Source organism: Rhodamnia argentea, chromosome 4 (assembly GCF_020921035.1).
Source record: "Rhodamnia argentea isolate NSW1041297 chromosome 4, ASM2092103v1, whole genome shotgun sequence".
NCBI lineage: Eukaryota > Viridiplantae > Streptophyta > Magnoliopsida > Myrtales > Myrtaceae > Rhodamnia > Rhodamnia argentea.
Window position 1 is genome coordinate 18653832 of NC_063153.1, and position 23036 is coordinate 18676867.

A 23036-nucleotide genomic window follows, 5' to 3' on the forward strand; every position below is an offset into this window, starting at 1 on the left:
TGGTGGGTAGGAAATGAAGAGTTCACAGCTGGACACCAAAACCAAAGGCCAAAAAGCTGGTCCTATCTTTCAATTTTAAAAGAGGGTCTTCGCCATCATAAATGATGACGACCAGCACAAATTCATTTCATCCACCACTTCCAAAAACTTATCCTTTCGTTGGGTGTTTCTGGGAGAGCGTTGTGTGGAGGGGAGGGAACTATTGGGGGGAGGCTTTAGAAGCAGCATGGTAGCTTCTTCCATGCGGGCCTGGCCCTCGAGTTCGCCGGTCTTCCTCTGGAGCCTAAAACCGCGTGGTACAAAGGGCGTGACAAGATTGACTCGATCATGAGAGCCATGGGTCAGTTTTGTTGTCTCTAACGTCTCCCGGTGGCGCAATTAGAGCATGCCAGATTAGCAATTGGTAATGGGAACAGTGATTTCTTTCATGATGCTATTGCTAGGGATCTTAGATGACTATGCAGAGTTTTGTGCCAATCTGCAAGTGGATATTTAAATAACCTTTTGATATTTGTACGCATAAGTGCCCAAAGGGTAAACCACAAATGCTTTCAAGAAAGATCTAGCCAGGTAAAGACCCACTTGAGGCCAAATATTTGTCGCTTTGCGCATGTTTAAGTGTTGGCTATTTGTTAAAGGGATAAGTGCACGTAAAGTTTTTAAATTTGTCACCAAAACGTTATTGAATCCGAAAATTTTAAGAAAATACCAACAAAAAAATAAAATGGCAACAAGCAACCAAAAGCTTGCCCCCCTTGTCGCCTAGAAGGGCGGACGAGAGACCCTGCCGACCGCAAGCGAGGGCCTCACCCGGATCAAGTGAGGGTTGCCGGCCCTCGCCTGCAGTACGCAAGGATCCCCGATGACCCTCACTAACCAATCCTCCACCATCGCCAACCCTTCTTAACAATGGCGGGGTGGTGGCAGTGAAGCCCTCGCCTACTTTTTCCTTCTTCTTCTTCTTTTTTTCCTTTTTTTTTTATTTTTTTCTTAATTTTCATACAGCTTAAATAAATTTGCAGTAAAAAATTAAATTTTGACCAAAATGACTCGTTTATCCTACACGTGGGAGAGAGAAACTAATAAAAAAAAAGTCATGTCAGTATTTTCTGTTAGCCAAAATGGACAGAACAAACGAAAGGATTTGATTATACTAATTTGATAAGTTTTAGAACTTAATTGTATTTTTTAAAAATTCTAGGACTCAATTATATTTTCGTAATAAGTTTTAAAATTTTCAGTGTATTTATCCCTTTTGAAAAATATATGTGACGAATCCATTAAGAACGTAGCTTATCACCTCACAATCAAAACTTGCCCAACACTTCTCTTCTTTTGTAGTGGATCTCTATAAGCCGATGTGCGTCTTCCTATATTATTTTGTCAAAATAGAGACCCCGTAGTAATTTCTTCGATCATTTTTTTTTTTTTTGGTCAGAAATTTCTTGGATGATTTACTTGGTAGAAAACTTCTACTAATCGGACGTCACAACTTTTTATCCATTCCTTTTGCAAACTTCTCCCAATTTACCTATACTTTAGAAACGCGCAGGGGAGTTGGTGAAGAGCGTGAGAGCCCGTTAGGTATCAATGTGACCACACTGATGATGGTGATGGTGGCTTGAAGAAGATGCGTGATGGTGATAGGAGGAAGACGAGAACTGAAGAGTGGGAGAGGTTGCTTCATTGGTTCCAACGGTGGCAGCTGTGGAATCTGCTATTGAATTAGCCATTTTTTGCCGTTACTTTCCAAGTCCGATTAATAGCATGCCAGGTTAAATATGACTCCTAGAGAATAATCAATATAAAAAGTTCCTATCTTTCCTTTTGTTTTGGATTTGATTGGAAGGATCAGGGCCTTTCTCACAGGTTGAGCACATCCGATTCGGAAGTCTTTTCTCGCAGGTTGAAATGTTATACGAAGAAAATACTTAATTTTCAAAGACTCCATTCATGGGACGGACATGGGGCAGACTTGAACCCGTGCTCTGGCCTAGATTTCCTTTTCTTCTTTCTTTCTCTGAGCTATGCCCCGCGTCCCATTGCGCTGTCCCAAAGCCCCACCGATAATTTAAGGATCAGTAGTCAGTGCGGGAACTACTAAACATTCTGTATTAACTTTCACTCCACATTTATCGGTGAGCACACTTAATAAACCCTTTTAAATCCTTATTTGGATGTACTTATCTTTAAAGCTGGAATTTCTATCATCCCACCCCACATGTCGTGGGTGCAATTGCACTTTGAGCTGGGATACATTCTCGTAGTGTTGAAGCTTATTTAGAGCAGATTCTACAGAATTTTCACTCTAATGTCCCCTAATTAGGGTACGAATTTGAGACGATGGTCTAATTTTTTGAGAACTTCATTTTTGAAACCTTATTTTCAACTTGATAATATGCCAATGTACAAATTCATGCTCATCTTTCATTGAAATGTGGAGAGAAATGAGGGAAATGTCTTGATGTCAGTTTTTTTTTTTTTTGTAGTGATAACTATATTAAAATACTGATATGGACAGAGTAGTATACTGTAAAACAAACCAGAAACAAATCAGGCGAAGCTTGTTTACCAGTGATTGTAGAGGAGCATAACCTTCCATATTGATAGTCACGTCATCTAATTCTTTGACAGCCGACCCATTATCATCGGAAAGGGCAGGAAATGGTGGGACGAGGGTCGGCCAGGGTTGTTGAGTCCTCATCCAGAAATGAGCTAGGGTTGGCAACCATCGCCCGATTGGGGGGAGGCTCGCAAACCTCACCCACTTGGGCGAGGGCCGGCAAACACTCGCTTGCCACCGGTCATCAGCCATTGGCTAAGACCAAGGGACCACGGCCAACCCTCGTCCCACCATCACTGGCCCTTTCCGGTGATGGTAGGGCGGCAGCGGCGCCTTCACCGGTTTTACGCTCTGCCCTTTTTTTATTATTTTTTTAACTAGTTTAAAAGTTGATACCATGAAGTACTCCAAACATGTACACTTGTGGCAAATTTATTCAAAACTAATATTTTGACCACCAAAATTCCAAACTAATACACATGTGACAAATCTACCCCAATCTAATTTTTTGACCACAAAAAATTGAAACTAATACACCTGCGATAAATTTACCCTCCGTTAGTTTATGTTATTTTTTATAATTAAATTGCTAAGTTAGATAACATACGATAATTGACGGGTATATCAATTGGGTTTTTACCTTCCGTTTGTTACAGGTATACCAATTTGGAGATTTTCGTAGTAATAACACAATCTAACAGAAACTAATGAAGGGTAAATTTGTCACGGGTGTATCAAAATGGGATTTTTTGTGATATTAACTTTAACTTAATTGATATTTAGATTAAAAAATTAGAAGTGGATCAAAATGACGTCGTTTTGGCATTTCCTTCGTGTTTTAGCCACGTCAACGTTCTGTAGGAGATAGGAAATAAATAAATAAAAATACGTCAACATTTCCATTACCCAAGTTGGATAGAGTCAACGGAATGACTCGATTGCACAAATCTTATAAGTTTTAGGATTTGATTGCACTTTTTAAAAGTTTAAGTATCAATTGTACTTCCGTGAAAGACTTTTAGTGCATTTATCTCTTTATTAAAAGATAGAATCTATATGGTTTCTAGAAAGTTCAACAATTTTTTTGCAAGAATTAAGCAATTTCTTCATAATCAATGTCAATCTCGGGGGCTAAAAATTTTTATCCAAGTTAGACTATGTGTGAAGACATAATCTACAATTGCAATTAATATTTTTTGTTATTGATGTAGAACACTTAGAATATTAATACATGAGATGGATTTCATATTAATGCCAACCGAAGAGGTCAAAATCCACTTAAGTCTCGGTTTGTGAGCATACAAAGATGTGTTTGGAAACATTAGTCAATTTCCAGCATAGTTGCATGTGATAGAGGTTTAGAAAAGAGTGTTCTATACATCGATTGCATGGTTAATGTGATGTGGTCGATATATCATAGATCCCCATCAATAATTGTGTTTGAATTTTGAAACTGTCATTAAGAGATGATCTTTTTCTATATGTATCACCGCCAATCGTATGCCGTACCAGATACTTCTCAGTAGATCTGGGTTCAACTTAAAGACATCATCTCAGAAAGCTTTCCACTATAAAACCTTTTGGAGTGGCAAAAAGGGCAAAGGATTGAAACTATAAATGGATATCCTTCTTGGGTGGTTGGCTATCTTTGACTCTTTAATATTAAGTGGCCATCCATCGATTTCATCTGTTACGAAAGCATTGACGTGCGGAGGTGCCTATGTGGCATGTCTTGGCTTATCCAAGTCGGTCCTAAAGCAAAGGAAGGAGGAGCACAAGTCAACCGTCTATTACCGTATTTCACATTAACTTTGGGTCACGGACGACACACGTCTAGGCTTACAAATATATAATAAAGAATACATGAAACTAGCCAAGATATTTAATGATATTTCAATGATGAAGGAGATAATTTAATCTCGACCGAGTAATTACAGAAAAAGCGTCCTCTTCTTTTATAAAGCGATGTAAATTAAGATGCATATTAAGTGGAATTAAGTCTAGATATAGTATGAGAGGTGTATACCGTCTTAAATGGTGCGTTCAGTAGATTCTCCTAGACTTTTGTGTGAAGATTCAAAAGGAATAGCCTCGAATTAGATGCGAAGGTGAGTGGTCAGCACCCCGCCAAACCCGGGGTCGGTGAATAAGAGGGCACGAAACGAGTGCGAGGCTCTGGTCAACCACAAAACAGGCTCAGAAATAGAACAAGTGTTGGCTTGTCGTTTCCACTTTGAGCTGTCGCTTGTGTGACTATGCCATCCTCGCCATTCTTTCTGGCCTGTTTCGCTTCCCTCTCGCCATCTGTTGCTTCTCCTCACTACTTGGCATTTCTCTCTTAACGTGCGCCCTCGCTCTCTTATCTCTTAAACCTCTGCCATTCCCATTTATAAGGGGGAAGCGAAAGAGGCCAGAAAGAATGGCGAGGATGGCATAGTCACATAATGGTCTCTGTTGCAACCCTTTCTATTATTAAGTTTCTGGCTACTTCCGCCATCAACATGGGTTCTCCCTTGTCAGAAGCCAAGGGTTTGGTTTTATGTGCGCTTTCCATGGTGGCTTGGTCGTGCTTGTCGCTAGCTGCTCAAGCGAGCGATTTCAACAAGGACTTTGACATCAATTGGGGCCGTGGACGTGCCAGGATACTCGACTCCGGGCAGCTCCTCACGCTCTCCCTCGACAAGGACTCCGGTTCCGGCTTCCAATCCAAGAACCAGTACTTGTTCGGGAAAATCGATATGCAAATTAAGCTAGTCCCAGGAAATTCGGCCGGCACCGTCACCTCCTACTATGTAGCTCTTGCATACATATGTGCACGGTACTTTTTCACTCATCACGAGGAAAAATTTATGAGTTCTTTGTCGTGGGTTTTGCTTTGTGCAGTTGAAATCGGATGAGACATCGTGGGATGAAATAGACTTCGAGTTCTTGGGGAATTTGAGCGGCGACCCTTATGTGATGCACACCAATGTGTTCACCCAAGGCAAAGGTGACCGAGAGCAACAGTTCTACCTTTGGTTCAATCCCACCGCTGATTTCCACACCTACACGGTCCTTTGGAATCCTCATACCACCATGTAATGCGTTTTATTATCTACCAAATGATGCTAGAATCATATTTCGACAAGTCTTGTCGAGTACCATTAGTATATGCTACTACTTGCTCATTCTATCTCTCTTCGGTATACATTTTTTTTTTTTTTTGTCTTTTTTAAACAGATTTTCCGTGGACAACACGCCCGTCAGGGAGTTCAGGAACCTGGAGTCGAAGGGCGTGGCCTTCCCGAAGAGCCAGCCGATGAGACTCCACTCCACGCTGTGGAACGCCGACGACTGGGCCACGAGGGGCGGCCTCGTGAAGACGGATTGGACCCAAGCCCCGTTCAAGGCCTCCTACCAGAGCTTCAGCGCAGAGGCCTGCGTTTGGGTCTCCGGGTCGTCGTCCTGCGGCCCGATGGGCCAGCCGGCGTGGTTCACGGCGAAGATGGACGCAGGTGGGCAAGCAAAAATGAAGTCGGTGCAAAGGGATTACATGATCTATAACTACTGCACCGACACCAAACGCTTCCCTAGTGGATTTGCTCCTGAGTGTGCTATCATGTGAAAAGCTCTATGTCGTGTCATATCATATGCGCGGCGTTGTACAGTATACGAGAATAATGGCGACCCAAAAGAGATGCGCTGATTTCGGAAGTGTGGCACTTAATATGTGTTCGGTGTATTTTGTGATGATGTGGTCTTTGGTCTATGAAAAAGGAAAGGGCCAATCTTGTCAACAAAATAATGTCCGGTGAAATTTTGGGACGATGATCGTAGCTTAAGAAAAGGCAAACACCGTCACAATAGTGATCGTAAAAAGGGAACACTGATTTGTGTATTGGGAAAAGAACATGGATTATGCTTTTTTTTAATCAACCTAAGCCTTTTGAATTGAGGATATGCATTCGTAGGTAAATCAAGGACACATTCATGGAAATGAACAGTCAATGTACTATAAAACCCTATCTTCCCTTTCATAGAGAAAATTTCATATAGGAATATGAAGTGCTCTCATTTTCTTAAATAATGGTATAAATTGAGCATTATTTCAAATAAAGATTTGAAGCGCTTGCATTATCTTAAATAAAGGCTTGAAGTGCTATACGTATGAAGTGAAGTTTTTTCTAAATAAGAGTCTGAATTGGCATAACGGTCTCAAATAAAGTCTAACCTTCAAGGTGCTCAATGGCATTTTCATCATTTATTTTTTTTCTTTTTTATTTTTTAATTCCTTTTCACTAGCCACAAGCAATGCCAGGAGAGGGCTAGTCGCCCTCACCGGCTACAAGTGAGGCCAACGAGGGATGGCCTACACCCTATCCAAGCTCGATCTTGCTAGTGGCGGGACCGACGAGGGATGACCTCGCCTCGCCTAGGCCCTCATCGGCCGGGCCCGCGTGAGGCGACCCTCACCCATATCTAGCGAGGCCGACCCTCACTAGATCTAGGCAAGGGTGATCCTCACCTAGGCATCTCCGAGCATTGCCGGTGGATGGCCACAGGCTAAAAAGAAAAAACACAAAAGATAAAAGACAAAAATTTGCTTGGCCAACGTGAAGGTCTGGCCTTATTTAAAATAAGGATCAATCGGGCTCTTATTTGAGATAATGATGGCACTTCATGCCTTTATTTGAGATATGAATATTTCATGCCCTTATTTTTTCAAATAAGGGCACCTCATGCCATTATTTAAAAATTTTCACTTTTCTTTTTAAAAGAAACATTGCCCATGAAGGAATACCATTAAGTAAGCAATCAAATAACGAAGAATTATTGCTTTTAATGTATTACTCTTCTTATGTTATGTATTTCCAATGCTGTTGGAATTGAAATATCTTTCTATAAAATATACTTAACGAATACCACGATTGAACTAATTAAAAAACCTTTCGACCTAAAAAAGAACTAATTAACAAACCCGATAATAGTATCTTGGCCGCCACGGGAGAGAACTTAATCGAGTTGTCCAACGGAAGTAAGTAGGAAACTGTGGACTGTGAGCTGCACTCCTGACTTGTAACTCTGTAGAGAAAAAGAACAGCTTGGCGATTCATTGACTTTCGGTCAATAAAAGACTTTTTGGGAAAGCAGCGAGCGCTCACGGCAAAGCAATTTAGCTGGCGGTGAAGAGACGATAGAGCTCTTCCCTACGTGTGCGGGGAAGCTTCGTGCCGTCTCGAACCGCGTCGCATCATCATTTCTATGCACGATGTGGGTCGGTACGGTATGTCGCTATTCGTCGTCTGTCTTCTTCTTTCTCTATTCATGTTTTCTATAAGAAGCCAACTGTCCACAGCCGAGTTGGTGTTGCGGTTGACTCCTAACAATCCAACTTTACCTTGCCTCTCCTCTTCTCTCACGCGTCCTCTCCTTCTCCATCTTTGGCCCGAATCTATAAATACCATCTGCTCATCTCTCCCATTTCATCGAACACCCACGTCTCTCTCTCTCCCCCCTCTTCAGTCCTCACTCTCATATCCTCCCACTGAGATTTGTATCTCTTCAGCAACTACAGCAGCAAAAAGAACACGCCCAATATGGCCTCTCCTTGTACTTCCTCACTCTGCATCACCACGCTGCTTCTCGCGGTCGTTTCTTGGGCAACATCTGCTTCCGCCCGTAACTTCTATCAAGACTTCGACGTTACCTGGGGAGATGGCCGAGCTCAGATCCTCAACAATGGCGACCTCCTCACTCTCTCCCTCGACAAGGCCTCCGGCTCCGGCTTCCAGTCCAAGAACGAGTACCTGTTTGGCAAGATTGACATGCAGCTCAAGCTCGTTCCCGGCAACTCAGCAGGCACTGTCACCGCTTACTATGTAAGTCTCCTTCTTAATCAGTTTGTGCCCCTTTATCTTCAAGCTCCCTTTCTTATTTTTCGCTGATCGGATTTTAATATCTGCTGTGTTGTGATACTACAGTTATCTTCAAATGGGTCGACGTGGGACGAGATAGACTTCGAGTTCTTGGGGAACTTGAGCGGCGATCCTTACATTCTTCACACCAACGTGTTCAGCCAAGGCAAGGGCAACCGAGAGCAGCAATTCTATCTCTGGTTCGACCCAACTGCAGATTTCCACACCTACTCCATCCTCTGGAATCCACAACGCATCATGTAAGAATCGAAACACTAAAAATGCCATCTTTCTTGCATTTACGATGCCCTGCACTTGTCTCTGCGGCATTTGCTCAAAAACCATTGTGTGCGACCATTGCAGATTCTCAGTGGACGGGACTCCGATCAGAGAGTTCAAGAACGCAGAGTCGATGGGTGTTCCCTTCCCCAAGTCCCAGCCCATGAGGATATTCTCGAGCCTCTGGAACGCGGACGACTGGGCGACCAGAGGCGGGCTCGTGAAGACGGACTGGACCCAAGCGCCCTTCACCGCTTCCTACAGGAACTTCAACGCCGACAACGCCTGCGTTTGGTCATCTGGTTCATCGTCTTGCGCTTCATCCTCATCTTCATCTTCTTCGGATGGTAATACATGGCTATCGGAAGAGCTCGACTCAACAAGCCAAGAGAGGCTCAAGTGGGTGCAAAGCAACTACATGATCTACAACTATTGCACGGATGCCAAAAGATTCCCCCAAGGCCTCCCACCTGAGTGCACCATGTCCTAGACGGCACAAGACATAGAATTTTTCAGAAAATCCTCTTCTTCTTTTTTCCTTCTTTTCAATTCTATTATTCGTTAAGCTCTATCTGTGGTCAAGAAGCAACTGATATTCTTTTATTCTTTGAAATTTGTAACATTCTTATCTTAACTCAATGAGACAGAAAATCATCTTGGATTTCATGACATTGCTGTGATTCTTAGTGCGTATGTTTTTACATGACCATGAAGTCTTAGTTCCAAATTCTAATCATCTGCACCACGGCCAATAAGTTTCCTTCCCGAGCTTTGCGGTACTTCCAGACAGGAGTATTAACAATGAAGAATAAGGAACCGTATAGATATACTGTAACGAAATCTGACCTACCTATGCAGGTTACATTCTTCTCCAAAACAGGGACAAGAACAGAAAGATAGTCCTCTAAAGAATTGATGACTAACGACATTGACAGTGATATCTTTCTAATTCTACTCGTATTTTATTTAGAGCATGATTCCAATCATATTTAGCACCTCTCATTCAATTATCCATCTTTAATTAGAAAGTATCTTGTACACAATATGTAATATCCTTTGAGATCTTTCTTGTGCTTATACATTTTACAAACTTTTTCACATATATTTGACCAAAAAAAACTTTTTTGCATATATATTTTTGGAAAGTTTTGTCATCATCAAAGGGGAATATTGTTGAGAAAACCTCCACTAAACTATTTTGATATTGACAAAACTGTCCTTAGTTTAATTGAATCCGGTAAATACATTACTGTATTTTATTTCAGGTGAGAGACATGATAAAAGAATTGTATATTAACCTCCGTTGAATATTTAGACTCAAGACAAGAGTGTCACATATTTGTCTCTGGAAGTGTTGAGTCATGTTATTCAGATTAAGTGTAGTGACGCTTATGTAGATTCAACTACACTTTTAAAGAGGACTTATATGTCGGCATCAACAAGGTCTCTATTAACTTTGAACTCTGTGTTCTATCTATTCAGATTTTGAAGACTAGTTCTATTTATGAAGATTGTTCTATAACTGTGACTTATTAACATTCAAAAACTGTTCTTATTCTAAGACCCATGTATGACACATGCCATATATGGTTGCAAAGTTCCTTGAAAGGAAGTTTACAATCTCCAATTTATAAGATAGTTCTACAACAGATAGTAGAATATCTTTGTTGGAGATTGTCTTTCTAAAGACAATACAACTTCTATAAATGAAGGTATCTACTTATAAAGATTAAAGATTTAGTTGTATGGGCGACTAAATCGGTGAAGTTCGGATTCAACACTCAATGGCTACTATATCTTCTAGATACGGTCTCGTTCAATCAAGATTGATAGCGTCCAATCAAAGATTTGAATAGCGATCTTTTAAATACCAGTCCAACGGCTAATTTGAAGGTGAAGGTGTATAAAAAGAAGATCAATAGTGTTGTCACGTGAGTGAGATCAGAATCAACAATTTCAAAGTGCACGAGTACGTCAAATTCTACAAACTTATCTGCATGAGCTTTATTTTAAGGCTTTATAAGAGGGATTAAGAGAGGAGAGATGCTATTTATCAAAGAGAGTGTTATCACTTGTTGTAAACCTCCATTGATTCATTTAATGGAATCTAGCCTATCGACTATCAATATGGGAGAGTAGACGTACGCTTTAGGAGTGAGCATGGCCCAAGTGAATACATTCCGGACCTAGAACTTGAAACCTACCATGTTATAATCGATTCTTAATTTTTGGAACCTAAAACCTACCGTTTTTGTCTTGAAACCTGTTTTAGAACCAACCCTATTTTTTCGATCCAGTTCTAATGTCTACCCGAGAATCTATTTTTCTTTTGTTTCTTTTTCTAATTTCATTTTTTCTAGCAAAATAATATGAGTAACAATTAAATGATTCAAAGTAAAAGATTGAATAATAAAATTCACTATCCGTCAAAAGCAACAATCTTTAATAGGAGCAATAGAAATTACAATCTACAAAAAATAGAGGAGGTGAGGCAAGCGAGATTAGGGTTTTTTTTTTTTTTTAACAGTATCTAAAAACCTGTTCCAAAATCGGTCTAGTTCCCGGGTGGGTCTTCATTTGGAACCAGGAACTGGATCAATTCTAATCGGTTCCCAAAAACTAGAACATGTACCCGAACCGATTTGAACATAAATTGATTTTTGGACCTGTTTTTTGGGTGGTCCGATCCGGTTATTGGATAAATTTGGTCCGGTTGCACACCCCTAGTAGGCTCGATATAAGCCGAATCACTATAATCAATGTGTGCAATCTTATCTATCCTCAAACTCCTTGTATTGTGTTTGATAAATTGTTACATACTGTTGTTCAAAATAATAAATTGTATATCTTCATATCCTGATTCTGTGTGTTATTTAACTAGAATTTTTAATTCTGCAGTTTCTAATTAAATTCGATTAAAATTTCCTATTCATCCCCTTTAAGTGATATTTCTAGATACAAACATCCGATTTCAAAAATAGGGAACCAATCTGTGAGGTCTAGCTCACGGTACCTGGGTGGGACCAAGCCAAACCAAATCGTGAACCAACTGGCGGAAAGCACCTAGAGCTGATGGTAGAGCAATTTAGTTGGTGGTGAAGAGATGACAGAGCTCGTCTCTTTTGTGTGCGCGGAAGCTTCGCGTCGTCTCAAACCGCGTCCTCGCCTCATAATTTCTGTGCATGATGTGGGTCGGTAATGTCACTATCCGTCTTTCGTCTTCTCTTTGGAAACTTCTATAATATCAGAAGCCAACTGTCCACAGCTGAGGTTTGACTCCAAAAGATCCTACTCTGCCTCTCCTCTTGTTCTCACACGCTTTCCCCTCCATCTTTGGCACGAAGCTATAAATTACCACCTGCACACCTCTCCCATTACATCAACCAACGCAAACGCCCACGTCTCTCTCTCTCTCTCTCTCTCTCTCTCTCTCACACACACACACACACACTCGGTGTCTCCTCTTCAGTCCTCACACTCGCATATCCTCCCGCTGAGATTTGTATCTCTTCAGCAAGCACGCCCAGAGCAGTATGGCCTCTCCTTGTACTTCCTCAATCTGCATCACCACGCTGCTTCTCGTGGTCGTTTCTTGGGCAACATCTGCTTCCGCCCGTAACTTCTATCAAGACTTCGACGTTACCTGGGGAGATGGCCGAGCTCAGATCCTCAACAATGGCGACCTCCTCACTCTCTCCCTCGACAAGGCCTCCGGCTCCGGCTTCCAGTCCAAGAACGAGTACCTGTTTGGCAAGATTGACATGCAGCTCAAGCTCGTTCCCGGCAACTCTGCAGGCACTGTCACCGCATACTATGTAAGTCTCCTTCTTAATCAGTTCGTGCCCCTTTATATTCAAGCTTCCTTCTTCTTTTTGCTGATCGGATTTTAATTTCTGCTGTGTTGTGATACTACAGTTATCTTCAAATGGGTCGACGTGGGACGAGATAGACTTCGAGTTCTTGGGGAACTTGAGCGGCGATCCTTACATTCTTCACACCAACGTGTTCAGCCAAGGCAAGGGCAACAGAGAGCAGCAATTCTATCTCTGGTTCGACCCAACTGCTGATTTCCACACCTACTCCATCCTCTGGAATCCACAACGCATCATGTAAGAATCGAAACACTAAAAATGCCATCTTTCTTGCATTTACGATGCACTGCACTTGTCTCTGCGGCATTTGCTCAAAAACCATTGTGTGCGACAATTGCAGATTCTCAGTGGACGGGACTCCGATCAGAGAGTTCAAGAACGCAGAGTCGATGGGTGTTCCCTTCCCCAAGTCCCAGCCCATGAGGATATTCTCGAGCCTCTGGAACGCGGACGACTGGGCGACCAGAGGCGGGCTCGTGAAGACGGACTGGACACAAGCGCCCTTCACCGCTTCCTACAGGAACTTCAACGCCGACAACGCCTGCGTTTGGTCATCTGGCTCATCGTCTTGCGCTTCATCTTCATCTTCATCTTCTTCGGATGGTAATGCATGGCTATCGGAAGAGCTCGACTCAACAAGCCAAGAGAAGCTCAAGTGGGTGCAAAGCAACTACATGATCTACAACTACTGCACGGATGCCAAAAGATTCCCCCAAGGCCTCCCTCCCGAGTGCACCATGTCCTAGACGACACGACAGAATTTTTTTTGAAAATTCTCTTCTTCTTTTTTTCCTTCTTTTCAATTCTTTTATTCGTTAAGCTGCTATCTGTGGTCAAGAAGCAACTGATAATTCTTTTATTCTTTGACATTTGTAACATTCCTATCTTTACTCAATAAACACAATATTATCTTGGACTTCATAGCATTGCCGTGATTTCACATGACCACGAAGTCTAGTTCCAAATTCTAGTCATCTACACAACAAATATTTCGGCAGGGCCTCTTAAGTTTCCTTCCCGGCTAATTTAGTAAAGTGAATTTAGTAAAGTGACAAAACTGCCGTAGCATTGAGAGATATCATTGATGAGGTGATTGCCAAATACCTTTAAAAGCTGCGGTCCCTTCTTCACGGCCGAAACTGCTTATGAAAGCCTATACCAGATAGGCTTTTAGTATATTGCGTCTAGTAAGATCATAAGATGATAAAAGTGGCCATCCAAACTACAATGGCGTTATATCAAAAAGAATAAAGTGGCTGAACTTCCTCATATCTTCTCTCTCTCCAATTCATGCATATATCCAAGCACTTGGGCAGACATCCAAAGTTTCTGGCCACTCATGCAATGAAAATCTTAAGCATGGAGAATCGAAAGCTTTATCTTCATGTCATTTTGTCTCTTTCAAGATTAATTCCAGCCTCTTTATTCTGAACATATTCCAGGTTGATTATGCATATAAACACAAAGGAATTTACAATCAGTTGCGTTATTCAGTGTCCCTCTCGATCCCAGTTGCTCTGAGTTTTATTAGAATCATCCACCTAACTGCAAAGCACAAGACCATAGCAGCAAGTCCTTCACACGATATGAAGTGTGAGATAGGTTGCAACCATCATCTACGCCGAGATATGAACTGAAGACATTTTGCACTTTACATGGTAATAAAGAAGCATCTCAGAAACGATTAATGCTCGCAGAATGTTTCCAATTAATGAACTGATGGCTCATCAAGCAACAGTAGCAGTACAGTACTTGAACCATACATATCCTTTAAACCCTTACCAACTGCTGCGATATGTGCTCGGAAAGATCCATTTAAATTGACAAGAAAAAGTCCAAGTTGTACAATTTAACTTGTTGATTTCCATTATACATAATCAATCAAATTGTCAAGCAAAAGAATTAACTTTCAGTTTGCTAAGAGGTACAGAAGTACCAAAGCTTTCTGAGCACAATAAGAACACGCGGACTTCAATGAGGTTTTTCCTCTGTATTTTTGCTTACCAGAATAACGTCAATTTCCTTATCCAAACAGGACTACGTTTGGGCAGGAGTGACGCTTGCCCTTCCACCACCATGAATCTTGGAGGTGCTGGGACATCCGACCTCGAAGCAGATGTCTTTGAAAGATATTCAGTGCTCAGAGCAGCTTGGGTGTGGGTGCAGATCCTACGTGATAGAAAAAAGTAGGTGACAAAACAGGCATCTTCATATCCATTCTTCAGACATAATGTTCATCTCTCTTAAGTACATGATGGACAGAGGAGTGGATACAACACAGGATAAGATTAACTGAAAGAAAATGGTTTTTACTGGGTACCTCCTGCCTTCAACAAGAAACTCATGACACAACTGATTACACTGTTGTGGCTCAGAAAAGTTTACAAGCGCTGCATTGAACAAGCTTTCTTTTTACATTGAATTCAATTCCGATACTGTCATCAAGGTACTGATTTGGCCGACATTTCTTCCTGTTCCTTGTGCTCCACAGAAGTACCAAACATAGACAACCAATCATCACAATACCATCATGACCATACGAGCTCTCCAACTCTGCAAACTCGACAAACATCCTTGTCTCCAACCTGGAATTAACCACAATTTAAGGCTGATCAACCTCAAGTGAACCAAACTTAAGAGCATGGTGCCTCAAACTAGGATCCAAAAACTGTGGAGTGTGCAACCCGCAATCCCTCCCGCAACTGGTGGTACTCTTAGCTGAGTTCACGAACTGTAGTGTTAAATAGCTTCGGGAACTTAAACTGCAAATATAGCAAGAATTCTTATGTACTTTATACCAACAATAGTTTGTCCTTTTCAAAACTCTCTTGACTAGTGAACAGAATGGCAGCTTGAAGCCACATTGCATACAGTCCATAGATCCTTGCTCTTTAGTCAACATTCCACTACTTTACCAGTTACACCTCAAATAGCAATGCGATAACCTCATTCGCACTCTTCGAAATAGTGCCACCTGATTCAACCGAACGAAGGTGCATACTTATCGCCCGTGGAAAAGGGCTACCACAGAGGAAATTCACCACTACTACTGTTTCATCCATTTAAGCAACTTTCATAGCTAGCAAACACATGAGGGCTTTATTACAATTCATACCTCTGTTGGAGACATAGTTAACCACACCTGATCATCTGTTGCCGAGAAAATCATGTGGGACAGCTTCACCTAGAGTCTGTTCCTGATAATCACAGAAATTCTAAGTTTGTCCCCCAATACAAAATGCGTAACCAAGGAAGCATCAGCATAATGCAGCTGCAAATTCGAGACACCAAAGCATATATATATATAAGGAAAAACCTCAAGATTATCTTCTTCCAACTAAACATAATCAATTTCCATCTTCTTTTCCCAGCTAAAAGAACGCACTAATAGCCAACAACGAATCATCAATAGGCCGTGTTTCTCAAAAAAAGTGTTAAAATCGAATCTTTTAAATCAGAAAGAAATATAAGCCGAGCAAAGAGCCCGAACACGGATAAATTAAAGGAAATAAAAGTCGAACAGAGGAAAATTACTGCACTTGATTGACCGGAGCTATTGCGATCTTTGCCCGAAAGTCGGTGGTTATATTTTCTTCTTCCAACGTTTACTTTCTGCTTTTTCTTTTCGTTTTGCATGAATTTTGTTAGATGGAGATCATCCTATAATATCTCTGCCCAAGATACTTGAAGATGATCCTTTCTTTTCTTTTTCTTTTTTTGGTCAAGAAGATGATCCTGAATGTGACAAAGATTTATCTTTTGTCAATATTTTTTCTTTAAATGATATAAATAGAATTACATTTAATTTTGGGAGGAAGAAGGCCAAGCAAAGGGGACGACGGGTAGGAGAGATGGTGGTTTGGGCTCTCCAGGGAATTGTCGGTCTTTGAGGTCCGGACATCACCTCGACTATGAGAACCGACAATAGCTGGCGGTGAAGAGATGATGGAGCTCGTCTCTCTGTGTGGAAGCTTCGTATCGTCTCAAACCGCGTCCTCTCCTCATAATTTCTTCGCATGATGTGGGTCGGCAGTGTCGCCATCCGTCTTTCTTCTTCTTTTTGGAAACATTTTCATATCAGAATCCATCTGTTCACAGCTGAGTTGGCGTTGAGGTTTGACTCCCACCAATCCTTCTTTGCCTCTCCTCTTCTCTCACACGTTTTCTCCTTCTCCATCTTTGGCACGAAGCTATAAATACCATCTGCACATCTCCCCCATTTCCTCAAACACCCACATCTCTCTCTCTCTCATATCATCTGACTGAGATTTGTCTCTCTTCAGCAACTATAACAGCAGCAGAAGCAACAAACAAACCACACCCAATATGGCCTCTCCTTCTACTTCCTCACTTTGCATCACCGCGCTGCTTCTCGTGGTCGTTTCTTGGGCCACATCTGCTTCCGCCCGTAACTTCTATCAAGACTTCGACGTTACCTGGGGAGATGGCCGAGCTCAGATCCTCAACAATGGCGACCTCCTCACTCTCTCCCTCGACAAGGCCTCCGGCTCCGGCTTCCAGTCCAAGAACGAGTACCTGTTCGGCAAGATCGACATGCAGCTCAAGCTCGTTCCCGGCAACTCAGCAGGCACTGTCACCGCTTACTATGTAAGTCTCCTTCTTAATCAGTTTGTGCCCCTTTATCTTCAAGCTTCCTTTCTTTATTTTCGCTGATCGGATTTTAATAACTGCTGTGTTGTGATCCTACAGTTATCTTCAAATGGGTCGACGTGGGACGAGATAGACTTCGAGTTCTTGGGGAACTTGAGCGGCGATCCTTACATTCTTCACACCAACGTGTTCAGCCAAGGCAAGGGCAACCGAGAGCAGCAATTCTATCTCTGGTTCGACCCAACTGCTGATTTCCACACCTACTCCATCCTCTGGAATCCACAACGCATCATGTAAGGATCGAAACACTAAAAATGCGATCTTTCTTGAATTTACGATGCCCCTGCACTTGTCTCTGCGGCATTTGCTCAAAAACCTTTGTGTGCGACCATTGCAGATTCTCAGTGGACGGGACGCCGATCAGAGAGTTCAAGAACGCAGAGTCGATGGGTGTTCCCTTCCCCAAGTCCCAGCCCATGAGGATATTCTCGAGCCTCTGGAACGCGGACGACTGGGCGACCAGAGGCGGGCTCGTGAAGACGGACTGGACCCAAGCGCCCTTCACCGCTTCCTACAGGAACTTCAACGCCGACAACGCCTGCGTTTGGTCATCTGGCTCATCGTCTTGCGCTTCATCCTCATCTTCATCTTCTTCGGATGGTAATGCATGGCTATCGGAAGAGCTCGACTCAACAAGCCAAGAGAGGCTCAAGTGGGTGCAAAGCAACTACATGATCTACAACTACTGCACGGACGCCAAAAGATTCCCTCAAGGCCTCCCTCCTGAGTGCACCATGTCCTAGACGGCACAAGACACAGAATTTTTCAGAAAATTCTCTTCTTCTTTTTTCCTTCTTTTCAATTCTTTTATTCGTTAAGCTGCTATCTGTGGTCAAGAAGCAACTGATAATTCTTTTATTCTTTGACATTGGTAAGTTTGTAACATTCCTATCTTCACTCAATAGAACGGAGAACTTTCTCGAATTTCATAGCATTGCTGTGATTCTCAGGGCCCATGGTTTTACATGACCCTAATGTGTAGGTTCAAAGTCTCGTAATCAATACAATAAATACTTTGAACAATGTTATGCTATTTCCACCGTCTATGTAAGATTTCTTCCACGGCTAATTTAGTAAAGTGACAAAACTGCCGTCGATTGAAAATGAACATGTTCCAAGATGAAAATGCGCTAATATCTCTCTCGCTACAACGAATTTGTGCAATAAGTTTAGGAATGTAACTTTTATTGCACCTTTGATTTGGCGCCGAATGCAACACCACCATTACATTAGTGCAACAAAGGGATTCTGCCAGATGCATTAGAATCACTCATGTTCTTCCGTGAACAATTTGAACCAGTAAGTAATGGTTTGAGTACGTGGCTCTGATATGAACTGTATCATGAGTTGGGCATACAGTTACCGGATGCTTGAATTTAAATGACTATTCTGCATATAGTGAGTTGAAAGATGATCAACCAAACAACAACGGTGTTTAAATCGGATAGAATAAGTGGTTGAATCTCTCCAAATCATGCAAATATCCAGGGACTTGGACAGACAACCAAAGCGTTAGGCCACACGTGCAATGAAAATCTTAAACCTGGAGAATCAAAGCATTATCTTCACGACATGTTGCCTTCATCCAGCCTCTTTATCTACCAAAAATGATTTACCAGCACATAGTCCTGGTTGATTTGCATATAGATACAAAGGAAATTTACAATCAGTTGCCTTATGTGTTGAACGCATCGGTAGGCATTTAAACATAGAACAAGAAGGAAAAACCGCTTCGTCTGAAAGGAAATTCAGTCTCCCTTCTCCATCCCAGCTTCTCTGAGTATCATTAGAAGCATCCACCTAACTGCAGAGCACAAGAACCATAACAAAAAGTCCTTAACGTAATATAAAGTGACATAGGCTGCAACCATGATCTGCGCTGAGACATGAGCTGAAGACATTATAAAACTCTACATTATAATGAAGAAGCGTATCAGAAAGAGATTCATGCTCACAGTATGTTTCCAAACTATAAATTGATAACTCATATTGCAACAGTCAGACTACATTAACTGTACAGATCTGCTATACTCTCCCATGCTCCTGATACCTTTGCTCACTGAGATCCATTTATATGCACAGAAGAAAAATTAACGAGAAAAGGTTCAAGTTGGCCAAAAAATAACCTCATTGATTACATAATGCATATTCACTCAAATTGTCAAGCAATAGAGTTAAATTTCAGTTTGCCATGAAACCCCTCTTTAAGGGGTACGAAAATACCAAAGCTTTCTGAGCACAATAAGAACACTCGGACTTAAATCAGATGATTCCTGTGCATTTTTGCTTACCAGAATGGCTTCAATTTCCTTTTCTGAGACAGGAGTACGTTTTGGCTGTAGTGAAGCTTGCCCTCCCACTGCCATGTTGCTTGGAGGTGCTGGCACATCCGACCTCAAAGCAGATATCTTTGCAATGTTTTCAGTGCTCAGAGCAGCTTGGGCCTGGGATGCAGATCCTATGTGATGGAATAAAGTAGTTGACTAATTGAAAAGGTCCTCCATATCATTCTTCAGAAATAATGTTCATCTATCTAAGTACATGAAACTTAAAATATACATGACAGAGGAGATCTTCGGTGAACGGATACAACACAGACCAAAAATAATAGTAAGAAATGGTTTTTACAGACTAGCTCCTTCCTTGAACATGAAACTGATGAGAGAATTGATTAGGCTATTGTAGCTCAGAAAAGTCTATAGACGCTACATTAAGCAAGTTCTGTTTTTAAAGTTACATTCAACTCTGATGTCCTCATGAAGAGACCAATTTGGCCAAGATCTCGCACTGGTCCTTGCGTTCCACAGAAGTACCAAACATAGAACAGTATCCCACAACCAATCTATCATGTTACATTATGACCATTGTCCCACAACCAACCATTACGTTACTATCATGACCAGACGAGTTCTCCAACTTCTGCAGCTCAATGAACATCCTTGTCTCCAACCACATTATATGGCTGATCAACCTCAAGTTAACCAAACTTAGAGCATTATGCCTCAAACTAGGATCCAAAAATCATGCAGTGTACAGCCTGCAATCCCCCTCCCACAACTGAGGGTACTCTCAGCTGAATTAACAAAATCTAATCTTAAATAGCTTCAGGGACTTAAAAGTCAAATGTAGCAAACAGTCCTATGTACTCTTGAACAACACTAGTTTGTCCTTTTCTAACTCCTGACTCATGAACACTATCACAACTTGAAGCCACATTGCATTCTACAGTTCACAATTCCTTGCTCACTTTCGTCAACCGTCCACTACGTTACAAGTTAGAACTCAAATAGTGATAAGTGTACTTCATTCCTTCTCTTCAAAATCGTGTCACCTGATTCAACTGAATGAAGTTGCATACTTATTGCCCATGGAAAAAGGGTAGCACAGAGGAAAATAAGTTACAACTTCTGCTTTCTATTTTCCCATTTAAGCCACTCTCACCTCTAGTAAAACATGAGGACTTTGTTACGATTCAAACCTCCGCTCGAGACGGAAACAACCACACCTGATCATCTGTTGCTGACAAAATCATGTGGGACAGCTTCACCTAGAGTCTGGTCCTGATAATCAAGCAAATCCCAAGTGCTTTTCCAAGCACAAAATGCACAACCAAGGAAGCGTCAGCATAATGCTGCTGCAAATTCAAGAGATCAGGTACATATATCATATATGCATGTCTTCCAACTAAACGAAATCCATCTCCATCTTCTTTTCCCAGCTAAAACAACGCACTAATCACCAATAAAATAGAACCCTTGTACTTATCCTCTCAAACCATCACTTGCAAATCATCAACATGCCAAGTTTCAACCAAAAAAAAACAAAAGGTGATAAAAATCGTATCTTTCAAATCAGAAACCAATATAAGTCGAGCAAAGAGACGGAACACCAATAAAGAGAAACAAAATCGAAACGATGGAAAGAGAAAAAAAGACCTGCAACGGAGGATTTCGGGTGCCTCTGCGGGAATTTGATGCGCGGAATTCTCTTCATTTTCTCAACTTGCAATCTCTGTCGACAACATTCGACTGAACCGAGCAACCGCAAAGCAAAACAAGAAACCAAAGAAGGCGAAAGATCTATCGGATCAAGAGCCCATTGGCCCAAAACATAATTTGTCCACGCCTGGCCCATGATGATCCAAGATCCACAACAACCTTCACCAAGTCCAATAAAAAAATATTATTAAAATTATCTCACATTTTAAACGATGCAACAAAAAAAAATCATAATTGATGTGGATAGTTCTAAATGTACATTGCTATACACTTTCTAACGGTTTGAGGTGCTCGATGATGATCCAAGTTTTCACATTCTGTTTCCTAAGTTGTGATTAATTTTATCGTCGAGTTATATAATTGATTTATACGATACTCCCTCTTGAACGAAAGTCATATCTCCGAGAAATATGTGTGGATGACAAATATTGAAAATCACGAGACTAAGGAAGACTGTGAAATTGTTAGATTAAAATGGTAACATATAATTGTAACTCATACGTTTTATCACGTTTATTGAATTTTTATACATAAATCATTAGAAATTTTCTCTTTCGAGGTTTTTTCGATAAGAAACTAACAATGGTGCGGATATGTTGGGAATGATCTTTCTTTTTAAACTCTTGAATTTTATCAAATTTCGTATTAGGGTTCAAGATTTTGATTTTTTTTTTCATTTCTTTTCTAGATTTTTATCAAATTTCTTTTTGAACTTTTGAATTTCATCAAATTTAAGTTCTACCAAATTATAATTTTTAATATTCAAAATCCTGATAGCAACTTGATGAATCTTTTTAGATTTTAAAAGTTATGAGAAAGTTTTCTATAATCATCTAGGGCGCGAATGATAACCATTCCGTTCTCAAGAGTTATTTTTGGCCGGACATACATTTTTTCTATTTCTATTATCCGAACAAGTTTCTAAGTAAAGAAACGTGTTTGATAACGACATAAATTTTCTGTTTTCAAAAAATAAATTTATTTGATAACAAAATAAAATTTCTACGATTATCGGTCATTGGGCCTTATACGACGACCAATGGGCTGTGACAGAGATGCAAGAGAGAGGGAATGAGCGATGATAAGAATTTTGATGTCAATAGAAATAGAAGAGTAGAAAAATAAAATTACGCTCCAAATGAATTTTTATTTCAAATCTATTTATGAAAATAAAAGCATAGAGAAATAAAATAATTGCCATGCAGATGTTTACTTTCATTTGACTGTCTAACGGTTATTTTATTTCATAATATGCGTGAGAACATCATCCCCCCCAACGTTCTTTCATTAATAAATAAACAGAAAAGGAAAAAAAAAAAAAAAAGGAGCTGCCACCCTCCTTAATTGAACCGAGGTAAACCTAAAGATACAGCAAAGCATTTCAATAATTTTGATGGGAACTGTCACAATCACTGTCTCTTCACCACTACTAAATGCTATAGACCTATGGTCTTCAAATCGATTCGACCCGGAGATAAAGCAAAAGTAGTTTTATATTCCCGTTTGGTGAGGAGGAGGACCACCTCCCCCTAATGTTTTTGTCTGTCTTTGCTGCTGTTTATGGTCGCCAGCTACTGTAATTACCTGCCCGCTGGTACCTGTTTTGACCATAACACTGGAAATATCATCACTGTTTTCTCGAAATTGTTAAAGCAATAACGCGTTGCGCAATAGCAATAGACTAGAGAGAGATTATGACAAGCACCGTGTCCTAGTTAAAAAGGTGAACTTTGACAGCTAAATTGTACGTGATATTAAA

The 23036-nt window shown here is 41.0% G+C and overlaps 4 protein-coding genes and 1 long non-coding RNA gene across 9 annotated transcripts; 4 read left to right on the plus strand and 1 right to left on the minus strand.

The window, feature by feature from the left end:
• The first annotated feature begins 4943 nt into the window (after positions 1-4943).
• Positions 4944-6292, plus strand: LOC115744634 (probable xyloglucan endotransglucosylase/hydrolase protein 25). The gene is made up of 3 exons (XM_030679908.2): positions 4944-5355; positions 5447-5640; positions 5783-6292. Exons 1-3 carry the CDS (start codon positions 5008-5010, stop codon positions 6165-6167), a joined length of 927 nt encoding a protein of 308 aa, XP_030535768.2. The 5' UTR covers positions 4944-5007; the 3' UTR covers positions 6168-6292.
• Positions 6293-8033: 1741 nt separating this feature from the next.
• Positions 8034-13527, plus strand: LOC115744632 (probable xyloglucan endotransglucosylase/hydrolase protein 23). Of its 5 annotated transcripts, none has more exons than XR_004015825.2 (4): positions 8034-8421; positions 8524-8717; positions 8821-9282; positions 13385-13527. XR_004015825.2 is itself a non-coding variant. In XM_030679904.2 (4 exons), the coding sequence occupies exons 1-3, from the start codon at positions 8140-8142 to the stop codon at positions 9224-9226; spliced, it is 882 nt and encodes a 293-aa protein (XP_030535764.1). In that variant the 5' UTR covers positions 8034-8139; the 3' UTR covers positions 9227-9269; positions 13386-13527. The 5 variants fall into 5 exon arrangements, 3 of the variants coding, with proteins under 3 accessions (XP_030535764.1, XP_030535765.1, XP_048134284.1); XR_004015826.2 differs by having other exon boundaries at positions 8821-9279; XM_030679904.2 differs by having other exon boundaries at positions 8821-9269; positions 13386-13527.
• Positions 12187-13527, plus strand: LOC115744631 (probable xyloglucan endotransglucosylase/hydrolase protein 23). Its single transcript, XM_030679903.2, has 3 exons — positions 12187-12551; positions 12652-12845; positions 12949-13527. The coding sequence occupies exons 1-3, from the start codon at positions 12270-12272 to the stop codon at positions 13352-13354; spliced, it is 882 nt and encodes a 293-aa protein (XP_030535763.1). The 5' UTR covers positions 12187-12269; the 3' UTR covers positions 13355-13527.
• On the plus strand, positions 12187-18137 carry LOC115744633 (probable xyloglucan endotransglucosylase/hydrolase protein 23). The gene is made up of 4 exons (XM_030679906.2): positions 12187-12211; positions 16855-17216; positions 17319-17512; positions 17617-18137. The coding sequence occupies exons 2-4, from the start codon at positions 16935-16937 to the stop codon at positions 18020-18022; spliced, it is 882 nt and encodes a 293-aa protein (XP_030535766.1). The 5' UTR covers positions 12187-12211; positions 16855-16934; the 3' UTR covers positions 18023-18137.
• Positions 18138-19763: 1626 nt separating this feature from the next.
• LOC115744635 lies at positions 19764-20302 on the minus strand. The gene is made up of 2 exons (XR_004015828.2): positions 20160-20302; positions 19764-20121 (listed from the first exon to the last, which is right to left on the minus strand). It is a non-coding gene; the product is annotated as an uncharacterized LOC115744635 (long non-coding RNA).
• Between the last annotated feature and the right edge of the window lie 2734 nt (positions 20303-23036).